Source organism: Enoplosus armatus, chromosome 4, assembly GCF_043641665.1.
Source record: "Enoplosus armatus isolate fEnoArm2 chromosome 4, fEnoArm2.hap1, whole genome shotgun sequence".
In the NCBI taxonomy this organism is placed as follows: Eukaryota; Metazoa; Chordata; class Actinopteri; order Centrarchiformes; family Enoplosidae; genus Enoplosus; species Enoplosus armatus.
Window position 1 is genome coordinate 18,142,193 of NC_092183.1, and position 15,182 is coordinate 18,157,374.

Genomic DNA, 15,182 nt, shown 5'->3' on the forward strand with positions numbered 1-15,182 from the left:
CTCATTCTCTCTAGAATCTGTTGAAGTTTGCAAGTTTAGAGCATGCAGGGTTTTGGTGCCTTGGAATGATAATTGTGAATTTGTCTTTTTTTTTGTAAAGGGAGGGGAAGCTGCAGGGAAGCTACAGGGAATCAGCGCTTGTCAAAATCTAAGAAGTGATATTGTCATACCAGCCGGATGGCCGTCTGGTGTTTGTTTAAAAGGGGAGGGAAGAAAAAAAACAGTCCAGGCGATTGAATCATATCTTCTTGCCAATACGTCCTTGCGTTCCCACCTCCATCATTACAGCAACATGTTTTATTTTCAGCAGTGCTGTTCTCAGTGACTCACATCCCAGAGCCATGTGCTGCTCAGTTAGGCCTCAGATCCCTTAAACATGGGCCGAGCGGTCATGAGAAATGCACCAGAGATTGCACTCAGACTGTACTAAATTTATGCTGGATATTGTTAGGATAAAAACATGTTGTCTAATAAACTTTAACTGCTTTAAGTTATTTTGATCCATCTGCATACCAGTCTTGTATCAGACTGAAAACAAACCAAGGTTTTAAGTGCCTATTCCCTCCAAGTATCTGTAAATACTAATACATCTCTGTGCTTATGTGTCATCCTGCTCCCACAGGTAAATGGGATCTTCAGGCCTTCATCACAAGGTTTGGTCTGGGAGAGCCTGTGGCCACTCTGCAGTTTCTCACCCAAAACTACAAAGACTGAAGGATGCTCAGAAGCCTGAAAGATGCTGTTGAAGAAGAATCTGTTAGTACAATAAAATGAAATGAGATGTTTCTCCACTTTTTCCTGAATAAAACAGCATCACTTCTTCAAAGCTTGCAACAGGTCAGCCCTCTTTGCCTCTATCTTATTGTTGAGTTAGAAAGAGATTTCCTCTTTGTGTTCCACCAGCTGCTAGGTTTTGATGTTGCCCTGTATCTCTGTCACGTGGTCTAGAGCGAAGGATTTGGGAGATAGATTTTGACCTCACTGGGGATTTCTTATTAGTTTCCGAACACTGTCGGCAAAAGAAGGAAGACGGCCTGATATCACAGCTCGGTGTGGAAAGAGTTGATTCTAATTCAGGGGCGGAAACACGTCAGGGCCAAAAAAAGGAAGTGGGAGGTGAAACCGAGACCGCAACACAGCCGGATGCCGCAGTGGAACTTGAACTAAAATACTCTACAGAGTGACAGGGCAGGGGGAGGGGCTGCAGGGCCTGTGGTGTATTGGGTAAATGGGAACTTGCTGTTTGTGTAATTGTTTATCATATTTCCATTGACCACTCTCACCCGATTTGGAAACATTGAGCTGCTTTCAGGTCCTTGATTGATTTTTTTTTTTTCTAAGTGAAAGCTACTCTAAAACATGTTGAAGTGTCCTTGAATGTAACTTTGGGACGATGAACCCGTTCTGAACTTTAGACAGTTGCATAAGAGGCCCACCTGGCAGGTCTGTAGAGGATGGTGTGGATAAACTTTTCAACCCTTTTCACGAGGAGATACTTTTCAGACTTCACGGGTCTTTGTAGAGGGTGGGTCAGACTACTCCCCATGAGGAATATTGGTTTCTAACCAGCAACTCTCCTCTGGGAGGGGTTTGTATCAATACCCCAGATGTCTGAAAAAGGCTGGATTTACATGAGGGACTTTGATGTTCTGATGATCAATCTTTTGTTGGTGGATTCATTGACCCTAATTTGGTGTCTCATCAGTGGGCTCGGCAGGAGTAGGTAATGGAGGTTTTTGTTCCTTTGGTGGTTAAGCCAGCCTTGGTAAACCCCTATGTGCCCTCTCAATGAACTCTGGGAGATCATTGATCAAATTGTCCTGCATCTGCTTTGTTTGCTTCCCCGACTTAGCAGTCAAAGCAGCCGTGTCCACAAACAAAACAACCAAAACAATGCATATAAGCACACAGTTAGTCAGGCAGCCCATTGCTTTCGAATAAATGCTAAGTATCCGTCAGTTGGAATATCACTCTTGACCTTGATTTATTTATCTTATTTGACTTATGAAATCACATTTTTAACAATTGGCAAGTGGAGCATAATTCCACACTCATTGTGAAGCATGCCAAGTGGGAGAGCATTCTTCCAAAAAACCACCTACTTGAATCCATCAGTACACCATTGAAATGCCAAGATTTGTACTTCCAAATACACTGAGCATTTTTTTCCTCCTTTATATCTTGGAGATATCCTGCCAAAACAGCTGGGTTTTGCCACTCAGCTTCCTTGAATGTGTTTATTTTTTACTCCGAGTGTCGGGAGAGTTGAAATATTCTGATTAAGGAAAACTGACAGCTGTAGTTCCACGGTGCACAATATATTGCCTTCTCTATAAAAAACAACTTCTCACATCCCCTGATGATATGGGAAGAGCATTTAATATTTTCTTAATGTATTCAAACTTACATTAATTAAAAGGAATTTGTATAATCAATTCAATTGCCTAACCGGCACTAAGTGATCTAATATGCACGATGACATGAGTCTCGATTCGTCTTTTCTCTGTGCTGCTGAAGAAGAAGATTTATCTCACTGGAGACGTTCTGCACTTCATCACTTGTTGTGAGCAGTGGCGAAATGGATTTGAGTGCGACATTTGTTCAATGCATGTCCACAGTATGGTCTGCTGACCACTTTGCACATATTTTTCCTGTGCGTTTGACCCCAGCAGACTGGTATTGTTCTGCAAATCTGACTGAAGGGACTCAGTGCAGTTTAGTCCACCTGGGGGTTTGAGTCCTGCCTCTGCAGAAAATTCACATGTATATCCTTTTTTTAGGCTCCATTAAAAGCCTGCTTACATTCACCAACAAGGAAAGCAGAATTTTAAAATGCCATTTTTTGACCTCTAAAAGGTATCTGCACTGGCCTTGTGTCTTACATTTCATCTCTCCTATTAACTGTGAAAAATAAAACACATAGCAGTGACTGACCACAAGCTTGACGATGTTCAGTTTGAACTATTGAAAAATACTGGACGAAATAAACATACAGTTATGGATTGAAGTGATGATGAACATGAAACAAAAAGCTTCTGTATATTTTAATAATGGAAAATACAACGTGTAACTATTACACCTATGTGAAAGGCATGTTACTCTTACTCTCACTTCACTTAAAGTAGAGATTCTCCACTGAACTCAATATCTGATGCTGGCCAGCTTCAATAAAAGGCTGTTAGTGCTTGAAAAAGTCATAGTTTGGAGGTATGAGGTCTTTTTGGCATCATTTACTTCAAGCATTATCAGCCGATTGGTCAGCCTAATAAGAAAATATTTCTCATGTCATGCTGTCAGTATTACAGTATACACAATCATAACAAGTAATGTAACATACAGGATGTAAAGTTACTCTTGGTATGATTGGCAACATTTTATCCAGCTCTTTAACTAACAGCAAGGAACAACAATTTTAGCATTCCCCATGAAGCTTGGAAAAACAACACTAATTTGACTATATATCCACAGTGCCTGGTTAGTTTTCCACTGGGCTTTAAAAGGAGCCTGTGCTTCCATGGAATCCCTGTATGCAAAGGAGCCAGGCCGCTGCAGTCAAACAGATCTAACGCCACAAACCGTTGACAGACACTGCAGGCCTGCACCATGTGACCCGGCTCACAGTCGAGGAAATAAAGAGCGCGACAGGTAGGTGTTCCAGTTGCCGTTGCTGGCCAACTTTCCAACCACAGAGCCACACAAACGCTTCCCCCAGGAGAGACACTGTAGTACAATAAGTCCTCAGCCTGACCTGCTGGGATCCTCTCAATGATTTGCATCCATAAATACGACAGTTGTGGCACCCTTTTTCCATGGACCTCCCTCTTGGGGTGGACAAAATAACAGGAACAACACATAATATAATGCAATCTAATGCAATAACCCTGCAATAAATACTACCTTTCATAAGCTTATAATAGTCTTTATGTTTAAAATGTAATTTATGAAGCCATAGGTCATGGCATTGTTCTGCATCACATTATACTGTCTGGCTTTCCTGTTATGTAGTCCACTCCAAGTATATCTAATACATTACTGGGCTTGTTTCATTATGCAAGAATAAATTCATATGTTAACACATTCACTCTCCAGAGATGTGGTATTTGTTATTAAAGTAAAGTAAGCTGTCCAGAACAGTAGTGTCCCATCCAAACTATGTCTGTCTTTTTATCACAGCCTCTTATTATATGTAAAACTGAATTTCAGTCAGATTTGTCACTATATCAGAGACAGGGACAAAAAATATAAAAATAAATCAGTGTTTAAATAAGGCCTGATAATTGCTGCACATATGCAGACAGACATCTTGCACCCTTTAGCTTCAACTCTGGACAAACACAAGACAATTTAACTTGTGGTGCCTTTTGACCTGGACCAATGTGAAAAAAGTGATACAGAGAATCAGTTTAGGGAGTGAGTCAGTATGAGGCAGATGATGAAGTCAACACAGAAAATCTATTATTGGTCGGATACAGAAGTGTTGAATTTTGAACCAAGTCCATCAGGATCATCGCTGCCTATTTTGCTGGTTCAAGATACGAGATCGGGAGCAAGACGCCCTGAGAGGACTCTGCTCTGCCCCGCTGGTATGACTGCTCCTCATAAAACACACACAGACATACACTCGGAGGACTTGCCTGTGGTGATGAGACACACTAGATCACTGGCTGCTCTGTTTGTGTAAGCCCCCTAAACACAGAGCATGATTCAGACTAATTCTCCCACACACTCTGTTTACACTTCTGGTTCATTGAGGTACTATTAATTTCTCAGGTCTGAATATTCAGGCGCTGACATTTCATTCAATATTTTCTGTGAATTCTGTTTTATAGTTCACACCACTACTAAAAGAAAGTCTTCAGTAAACTATTAATTCTGAGTGCACAAGCTGATAACTATGACGTGATAGTGACACATGAAGAAAATATGAATGGCCCCACAGGCTTTCAGTAAGTCTTAACTATTTTGGTAACAAACAAAATCATAAGGGGATATTTCTGAAACGTTATAAGGATCCGGTGGAGGTACTTTTTTTTTTTTTCAGAAGTTGGCAAATTGGTGAAAAGCGAGCCATGACGCTTTGTCCACTGTCATCTCTTTGAATGTCTGTGGCTTCCGATCACTTTTCCACTACTACTTCACCCGGAACTCTCATGTCCAAATACAGTCGCGAAGGGGCGGGGCCGGACACTGCCTTATTTGGAGTTTCCACTTAAGCGGTCACTTGGGCTCCAAGTCAAAGCAAGCCTGTGGATTTACAAAAGCTCCTGCAATATTTACAAGATTAACTCCGTCAATAACTGTCTTTGTGAGTGTTGCTGCATGAAAAGGGGGTTTGAACCAGTGTTCTGCAACACAGGACGGTACAACGTGTAAAATGAAAGCACTTTGATTATCCAAAGTCATCTTTTTCTATCTGAGCTTATTTGGACAAAAAGTTGTTTAAAAAGTAGTCTGAGAGTAAAGTCAGCAAAGAAACATCTTCCAATATTTGGTCAGTATTGGTAGAATATTAACAAACAGTACGTGGCCCTTATGGCCACAACACACTGTCTTTCTCTCTCTTACACACATACACACACACAGCTGCATAAATAACTCCCAGCGTGCCTGATGGTCCACAATGGACATCATAATGTCTGACATTAATAAAGATAACACGCTGCTGAAACGCTGTCACGTTTTCCACCAGGACAGGAACAGAAGAGAGCCACCGGCTCATGCCGAAGAAGAAGAAGAAGAAGAAGAAGAAGAAGAAGAAGAAGAAGAAGAAGCTGGAGGTGACATGTAGCCTAGATTTTGTCAACTTTGTAGCTATCTATCAGTCGGAGCCTTTTGCCTCCACTGTAGTTTCCACCGACTGACGCGCGGAGAGCCTGGCGCTGGGCGCTCTGTCCATATATGGTCATCTACGTCACGCAAATGTTCCATCCCCCTATTTAATACAGGCAAACTGGAGTCCCCTATCCAGCTCCAATAGAGCAAGTAGAGCTGCTCTTGTGCAACCAACACCACCACCTCCTCCATTGATTCACAGACTTCAAATTCCCCCACAAGCAGCCCATCAGCTTCCACAGTGATCAGATTAATAACAACAATAGCCTGTGATCACACAGGAGGAGATAACCAGCGCTGCTCGTCCTCCGCGGGATACTTGGAAAGCTACAGCAACAGGATCCATCCCTGCTCCTCTCTCCTTTTTTTTTCCTCCACGCCTGATCCACACCTGTGTTTTCCACTTTGAGAACACCCGCTGTTTTTTTTTTGGTGTGTGTAACTACTTGGATACCTGCGCGTTGTCCGTTATAAATGTCGGACTGAATATAACTGCTATGACAGGGAAACTAGCGGAGAAGCTCCCTCTTACCATGAGCAGTTTAATAAACACGATCCCTGACAGTCTCTACCCAGAAGAGGACATCCCGACGTCTATGAATATTTTCACCAGTACGGAATCTATTAACCACTATTCACAGATGAACACAGGTAAGATTTTAATCGACTCTTTCGTGTGTGTGTGTGTGTTTTGCTTGAAGTGGTTCAAACTGCGATGTGCGCGAAAGGCAACAGTTGTCTTTCGGCTTGGAGCACCTGTTTGCGCTCTGGCTGTTGCGCACAAAGGCAGATCCCCGTACCGAACACTTTTTCGGGGTCAGGTGTAACACTGCCCACTGTGAGTTAGATACACCTTTAAAATAACGGACTCTCGGGTCGGCCATGTGATTTTTCTCTCTTTTTATTTTCACCCTTGTCCGTAGCCGAAATGTCAGGATTTCAAACGCAGCGTCAAAAAGGCAACTGGACTCATATAAAAACTTTAAAAATAAATCGTCGGCTAAGAGCTTATATTTGAGCAAATGTACCGTATTTATTGTGGTTTTAAAATTTCCAAAGCTGAGGCGTGTTTGAGGAAATGTGTTATGAACGGCTGTGGGGGGGAAAAGGGCTGTTTTACGCAAAGTCCACTAAAAACGCAATCGGCTGCTGATTGAAACTGAAACCTGTATGTTATGAGAAAATGTGTCTAATTAATGTGGTCGAGCTACAAATGCCACTGATTTATTAATCTAATATCCACCCGCAAAGATGGGTCAACTACTTCAGACAATGACTTTCATTCACAACTCTATTAACATGTCACAGATTGGATTTTAGTCGGCGTGTGGGGCTGCTTTTCCCTATATGAAACACGTTTAGACGCCAGGCCCCTGAACCATCTTATATTCAAATTACGAGGCCGGAGATATGGATTGATTTATTGCTCAGTCCAGATTCATGTATATTTCTGATGAATTCAGACGCCTACATGAAGATGACTCGTTGTTTCGCCTCAGTGTTGGCATTAAAACAATCACTAATTGTACAGGTTCACCTTCTGAGGTGATGGGTCAATGCTGCACGAAATGAAAGTAAATGTTTACTTTCCTGGTGTGGCTGAGAGGATCACCATGTGATGCAGCGACCACAATTTACATTTACCTGCTCGAACTTCACGAATCATTTTTTTTTTTTTATCTTCAAGGGTTTTTTTTGTTCACAAATTAAAACAGCACCTCAGTGTGAATTTACCCCGAAATATGTTCCCTTTATTTATCTAAGAAGTGTGCGTTGAATTATTCCAGCGCCAGGTCTTACAAATAGCATACTTCATTTTCTTAATAAGCGAATTAAATATAAGCGACTTACACGCGTGACATATTACATTTTTCTATAAACGCGGAAATAAAATGTATTTTATGTGACCTCTGACAGGAGATATTTAAACAAATGGACAACTGAATAGAAAAAAAAAAGATGTTGCAAAGTACAGGTGTGTGTGGCTATTTTAATGACGTCTCATCTTGGTGAAATTCATATTCTAAACTCTCAAATTTATATAGATGACATTTTTTTCATTCATGCAATTGTTGGGGCAAATAGCAATAATACATTTTCAAAGTGCCATGCTGTGATTTCACAGGTGGAGCAGGTGTGTGCTCTTCAATACTGACCTATAAGAACGAGTGGTGACTTCATTTCGTGCCCCTCTTTCTGTTTAAATGTCCCACTGCTCAAATTGCTTCCAAAAGACTAAAGATTTAGAGTAAAATGCATTAACATCAATGTAGGCTTCTTTTCTAAATGTCATACCCCCCCCCAAAAAAAATGAAAATAAAAAATTACGCCACAAGTGTCATAGTTCCTATGTACTTTGTATGTTCAATGGTATTGTGCAATATACATAATTTAGCTTCTGTTTGTTTCATTATGATTTGCCTTTAGCCAAATTCCAGCAGGCTGTAATTACTGAGGGAGTGAGTATATAAGCAGCCCAGTGTATGATTTCCTGCAAATGAAAAGAAGAAATCCATTTTAACTTCTGTTTAAGAAAAGATTCTTTTCAAATGTCTCACATTAAGCCTTCAGAGCATGATCAGCACATAAATGTATCCCCATTAAGCACATCTACATTTGATGGTTTTTATGGCATCTTTGGAATAAGTTAAATGTGTGTGTGTGTGTGTGTGTGTACGTGTGTGTAGGGTGAGATTCTGTACAATTAAAATATCATGGAAATTTGCGAAAATGTTGTTCAGCTCACTAATGCAGAGATTGTATAGGAAACACTTAAAATTGTACCCCCATTATGTGCAGATGTTCTTTGCTGCAAATGTGTTTTGAGTCCCTGAGCATGATAGATGTGGCGTCTGCCTTATAATCCTCCCTGCTGTAAAGAAATCAGATCTTGCCATTCAGTTTGGCTGTCCTCCTGAGGGACACAATGACTGGATCAAAGGGGGTGTTTAGGTCTTGATTTATGAGAGCTTGTGGGATCTGAGAGAGAGAGAGACACCACTGTCTCACATGCAGCAGTCACTCACTTAACTCACAGGTCTGACAGCGCTCACATTTCTTTATTGGACTTCTTTTATTTTTGATCTCCTGTTGGCACACTATTACAGAGATATGCAGAAAAGCTGAATTTCGGACACTCCAAGGACTGTCACTTCAGGTTCATATAGCTTGACAAAGTGAATTTTCTAGACTTTTTTCACAACTTGTGCCACATTATCACTTTTGCAGGGTTTTCCTCCACACTGATTGCATTTCATATTCATGTTTGAGCAACCACGTGGATGATTTGTTCATGATATGTGTATTTTTTTATTTGCTTTTATCTAGATAATATCATGGATCTGGGCATGGGAAGCGAGAAAGCAGCCGGAGAGATTCAGTATGGATCCAGCTTCCAGTCCAACCGCAGCGGGCAGACTGTCACTTATCTGGGGAAGTTTGCCTTTGACACTCCTCCGTCAGGTGGCATTGGTGGCTCTGGCTGGTGCTCTGATAACAATATTATCAGTCTCGTCAGCGCCGGGATCCTGGGCGTTTCTCCATCACCCGGCACCGTAACAACGCAGACATCATCCTCCGCAGCCAGCATGGGCGGACAGACGTCAGACATGGAGCAGGTTTATGGTCCACCACTGCCTGCCTATTCCACCTGCAGTGACCTGTACCAGGACCAGGTCTCCTTCCACCACAGCCCTGCCACCAGCACGGCTCTAGCCTACCCTGGCAATGACTATCACTCCACATCCAAAGCCTCCATGGATGGCAGCCTTTTCTCCATGATCCCTGACTACAACCTTTTCCATCATCAGGGGGAGGTTGGCGTGATGGAGCACAAGCCCTTCCAGACCATGGACCCCATCCGAGTCAACCCTCCACCCATCACACCCCTGGAGACCATCAGAGCGTTCAAAGACAAGCAGCAGATTCACCCAGGTTTCATCGGCGGGCAGCAGCACCCTCCTCAGCACCACCCACCGCCACAGACTCTCACCCTCAAGCCCATCCGACCACGGAAGTACCCCAACCGTCCCAGCAAAACCCCCGTCCACGAACGGCCGCACGCCTGTCCGGCAGAGAACTGTGACAGACGCTTCTCGCGCTCAGACGAGCTCACACGTCACCTCCGCATCCACACAGGTCACAAACCCTTCCAGTGCCGAATATGCATGCGCTCCTTCAGCCGGAGTGACCACCTGACCACACACATCCGCACACACACGGGCGAGAAACCCTTCTCCTGTGAGTTCTGTGGACGCAAGTTTGCCAGAAGTGACGAGCGAAAGAGACACGCCAAGGTTCACCTGAAACAGAAGGACAAGAAGCCAGCTGACAAGAGCAGTGGGGCAGCTGGGAGCCACAGCTCGCCACCCAGTTCCTGTGGGGGGCCAACAGTGGGAACGTCATGACCGTCACTACGTGCACTTGGACTGGACCCTCACCATGCCCCATAAAGAGACTTAGGAGGAAGGGATCACGTCCACTATGAGATAAATAGGTGACTCTTTTCCTCTCTTTTACATCCCCCTGCTCATTTCAGTTCCTTCTATTTTGAGATGGACGCCTTTAGTTTAAGTCAGAGGGGAGAGGCTGCTACGCCCTTCTCTTTCAAGTAACTCAGAGCCTCAGCTACTGTAACACAGTGCCAACACAAAGAAGGGCACCTTGGCACATTCCGTCCAAAAGGCCACTGTGTATCTATAGGTTTTGGGGTGGATACACTTTTGTAAATTTTACTTTCTTAATTGGAAGGAAGCCAGAATCCATCATTGGGGTCAAAACAGACAAAATTACAGTGGAACTTAGTTAAAGGGTGAGTTGTCTGGGATGTATGCATTAATTCTATTAGGCTGTTTAAAAGTGCAATTGGTTATATTTGTGTACTGTCATGGATACCTTATTAGTGGCACTTGACTGTCTTTTTGTTGTTTTTGTTGAGGTGTCGTGTGTTTATTTTCTATTTGAATGTTGTTTTCTCAAAAGAATGTGCCAAATGTATTGTGGTGATACAGCCAACCTTGTTCTTATTATTGTGCCTGACATTTGCCAAACATAGCAGCGATATCAGCTTAGCACACATGTTGAGTTAAAGGAAAGATCAGAATCAAACACCGTATCTCAGATTTAGATTTACCTGCACAATTTGGTGAAATCTAGATAATGACTGAATGGGTTACACAAAGCAAACCAATGTCTTGTCCTGTTACCTGTACTTATAAAACAAACACGCCTGCAGCAAATCAATGCCTTTGCCAATACTTATTTATTTCTAGTCACTGAGAAGACACTGTGTATTTTTGTTGCCTTTTTTATATGGTGGCTTTATGTGGTGTTACCAGATATAATTTGTGTTGCTTTTTTTTGAAAAGCTCACCAATACTGTTCCTTTTTTTCCAGTTTTCTTGAGTTCTGCAATTATATGCAATATATTCATGACATATGCCACCAACCCGTAAATCAAATGAACTAAGAGCACAGTTAGACAGACTGAACTACTTAAATAAATGCCACTGGGTTGCAAACCAGCAGTATATGAAAGCAAAGATGAATAAGGATTCACAGTGTAAAAAGACTGAACTACTCAATTTAAGTCACCAAAAGATGAGCAGCGTATGGTAAGAGAAAAATAAAATGTTCAAATCCATGTTTACATCTTTTCTAATACAGAGAGACTGAGACTGAGTTGTAAACTAAGGAGTTGTTGTTTTTGTACAGTATGCAGGTAGCTACAGTAGAAGTTTCACTTTTGTACTCAAATGTCAAATGCACCATAACTTAGTATTAAATTGTGCATATATGTGCATGCCTTCATGCACACTATGTAAATACAAATGTCTGCATAAACAATTGACTGAATGCTTGTGCGGAATGTGTCTTAAAGCTTTTAGTAATGTAGTTATAATACAGAATATTTTGTTGTGATAGGTCAATGCAATTTTTTTGGAGCACTACAATAGTGCCAAATATGGTGTATTATCTTCCATAAAAGAAAAAAAGACTAATAGCATTTGCACCATCTGTACGCTTTAAAGTGGTAACTGGTTTAAGGAAGCACTAATGTGTTCTCTGAATAAACAACAAGATTTTTTACATTTTGTGTATCTCCATTATAGTCGCAATCAGTTATTTCAATTAACACACCTTCCCCATTGTAGAGAAAACACTGGTTGTTTCTCAGACAGAGAGGAGACTAAATTATTGGGTCCTTTAAAAAAAATATATTACAGGGACATGCCAATATTTTTCTCATGTGGTTCCTTATTGAATTTTATCCTGATAGAAGGAAATACCTCTTATATCATTCAATGGCACATTTTGTGTAGACTCATCTCTTCCCTTAGCTTCTATGGGATCTTAAAAGTATATTATAACAATATTGACATATGCACAGCAATGACCACATTTGATCAAACTTACTGATGCCAGCTTAATCACCTTTTCTTCCAAATATTGTGTTTTAAACTTATCTCTGTAAAGGAGGAAGGTTTTCTTTCCCTCCAAGACTGCGTCATGGCCCTGTGGAGTAAAAGTCATAACTGAGATGCTAATATGGCATTTTCATTCATAACAATGTCTGGAATGAATAAGACTGCAGATATTGAAAATCACGAGGTATTTACTTCTGTCAAGTGTAAAACCCATATGTCAAAAATATTGGTACTGTTTTTAGCAAACAAATCAATCAAATTGATTCCATGTATTATATTTGAGGAGTAAGAACCTTGTCCTTGTCCTAAGATAGTTTCAGATTTTCTCCTTTACTTTTATTGCTCAAATGCATCCCTCTTTTAAAAGAAACTACTCTCCATCTACTTTCATAATATTTCTGGTTATTGGCTGTGCTCTCTGACTATTAAGGGGTGTAGGTTGTATGTGAGGCACAGAATTTATATTGTTGCATTGTTATCAGCTGGAAAAAAAAAATGTTGTACTGGTCAGTAGACATGGCAATCAGACTTAAAGAGAATATCGACTGACAAATGCAAAGGCCAAAAGAAAGGTTCAGAAAAGCAGTGCCAATGAGAACACAGTGCATACAGAAATGAGCTTCCAAGGCCATGCTTTCCCTTCCCTGCAACAACCAGTTTTCACTGCTGAGCTTCCTGGCAAGTGTCCACTTATTTTCCAATTAATTTGGCCTCAGAGAGTCTTTTCTCAACTCATCTACGTGGTTAAATGAACAGACCTTCTTGCACTTTTTCAGATAGTTCAGATAGAAGTTCACACACCCTGCAACATCTAACTGTAAATCAATAGTTTTGTATCATAATTTTTATTTTTTATTTTATTGCATGGATGGTCATCGACAAATGAAACTTTTCTGAGCTTATCCCGAGAAAATGCAACTGAAATGAAAATCACAACTTAACAAACTGAAAATGTAACTTTTCACACATTACATTTCACAGCATTCCTTATTTCTGATCTCAGATAATTAGCTTGATAGTAACTAAGATTCAAACATTAGATTGGGATTTGCCATGTTAAATCTTTCAAAGAGTAATGGCCTCTAATGTAAACATCATGTAGCAGACAGCCTCATGGAGTTAGAACAAATATATATATATATATATATATATATATATATATAAATGAGGTGAACAAAATGTTTCCCTTTAATGTTTTTATAGAATAATTTGATGATCATTATAGACTCTAAATCATTTTTAATTTATTTGACCAAATAATTGCTCTTGATTTGACATTTGCTGGTGAGAATGGATGCTTTTAATTATAATATATAGAATGTGACCTCCTCTAAGAGAAAACTGTGTTTATGTTGCTTTGTGTTAAGGAATGGTGCGGAGTAAGGCGGTGACTACACCAAACTATTTCCACATCTAAATGAAGCCATGTAATTACACACTTTGCAAACTCAATACTTCATCAGTCATATCATCTCACTGTGTTTGCCACTTTTGTTTTGTGACACTTTTTGTAATGGACAGATAGATTTTGTAGAATTTATATGATCCCTCCATCCCACTCCCTCAATATAGTTTGGTGGTTGGACAACAATACAGGCTGCACCATGTTCTGCTGAACAATAATCCTTCTGTGTAATGTGTGAATGCTATAGATATATGTCAATGACTTGTTAAACAAACTCAGTAACAACCCCCTCTTAATAGTGCTTCTCCAAGAATAATTTATTTTATGTTTTTTTTTATGTTCTATTGTCCTAAAGTGGGCGGCTGAACGCTCTGAAATTGGAATTTGCCTCATCCTCGTTCTCTGCTCCATGTTGGATCCAAGCCAACATCAGCAGCCATCTTTGTGCCAAACTGGGTTGCAGGGTTGGCTGATCAAAAACAATATGTGATGAGAACTCCACAGGAGCAACAAATCATAAATGTGACCTCAGTCCGCTAGCAGTTGAAGGCAGCCTTGTGCTAATGTTTGTGTTTAACTGTTTGATTTAGCCTCCGTGAATATGGCTTTGGGCTCATTCATGACAATTAATAATTACAGGATTTAAAAAAAACAACAACTCATGTTTGAAGAGATTTCAATAATGTGTAGATATTATAGGCTACTCATGTCATCTTATGGACTACAGGGTGGCTTCAGGGATTTTGTGTTCTTCAACAGTGACACTATGGTGTTCAGATGGAGTCGATACTCACTGTTTTCTGTTGTGTTGTGTTTCCTTTTCATTACAGTATATCCTCATGTTTGCATGTGCACGGAAATGTTCCAAAGTGCTACCCTCAGATGCTGTGGGTGGTGCTCATTTCTTTATTATGCATGAAAATAAAAGTCACATTGGGTGAAATGGGATAAACAGCAATTCAAGACAGACAATTGAAAACACACACTGGGATAACTGTTCTGTTTTTTTTTTGTTTTTTTGTTTTAAGAAAACAAGGGGTCTTGTTTAAAATGTTGTGGATGTCTTTAGCCTATTTCATGTCTTTATTACCTTATAATAAGGTCCTTTTATGATGAGCTGAATATTGAAATGAATTTTACTATATTCTTGTGATGGGGAGATGTGCTCCCCTGTTTACTTGGCACTTCAGTTTGTTGTAATGCAATTGTTTTGTTATTTCTATGTAAGTACTTGAATAAAGAAAAATATCACTTGCCTTCAGTTTACTTGGGTCTCTACGTCCACGCGCGCACGTGCACGCCAGCGCGTGTACCGAACACACATACACGCGCATGGCATTTAACTTGATGAATATGAACGGCATTAAAAACACACATTTCACAAAAAACATGTAAGCAGTTGCCGTCAGGCATTACTATATTAACACATAATTACGTTTGTAAGTATTTCTTTCGCTTTGGTCGTTTCTGTCAAAAAACTTCCTTAAAGGAAACACGAGCGCTGCGGACTTCCTGTTTAA

The 15,182-nt window shown here is 40.6% G+C and overlaps 2 protein-coding genes across 2 annotated transcripts in view; both read left to right on the forward strand.

Annotated features, from left to right (window-relative positions):
* The window catches only part of LOC139284515 (phosphatidylethanolamine-binding protein 4), a 47,343-nt gene extending 46,517 nt beyond the window's left edge, over positions 1–826 (forward strand). The window contains exon 7 of the mRNA XM_070904813.1: positions 623–826. Within this exon, the coding sequence (XP_070760914.1) occupies positions 623–714 (92 nt within the window). The 3' untranslated portion in view covers positions 715–826. The remainder of the gene's footprint in view (positions 1–622) is intronic.
* A 5,156-nt stretch (positions 827–5,982) lies between these two features.
* egr3 (early growth response 3) lies at positions 5,983–11,919 on the forward strand. Its single transcript, XM_070904843.1, has 2 exons — positions 5,983–6,483; positions 9,160–11,919. The coding sequence occupies exons 1-2, from the start codon at positions 6,330–6,332 to the stop codon at positions 10,236–10,238; spliced, it is 1,233 nt and encodes a 410-aa protein (XP_070760944.1). The 5' UTR covers positions 5,983–6,329; the 3' UTR covers positions 10,239–11,919.
* Positions 11,920–15,182: the final 3,263 nt, after the last annotated feature.

What these genes read in the sequence shown, in the direction of transcription:
- egr3 (XM_070904843.1), top strand. Translation starts at nt 6,330, where the DNA reads ATGACAGGGAAACTAGCGGAGAAGCTCCCTCTTACCATGAGCAGTTTA. An exon ending in CTATTCACAGATGAACACAG is followed by an intron (nt 6,484 to 9,159) that starts GTAAGATTTTAA and finishes GCTTTTATCTAG; the next exon opens with ATAATATCATGGATCTGGGC.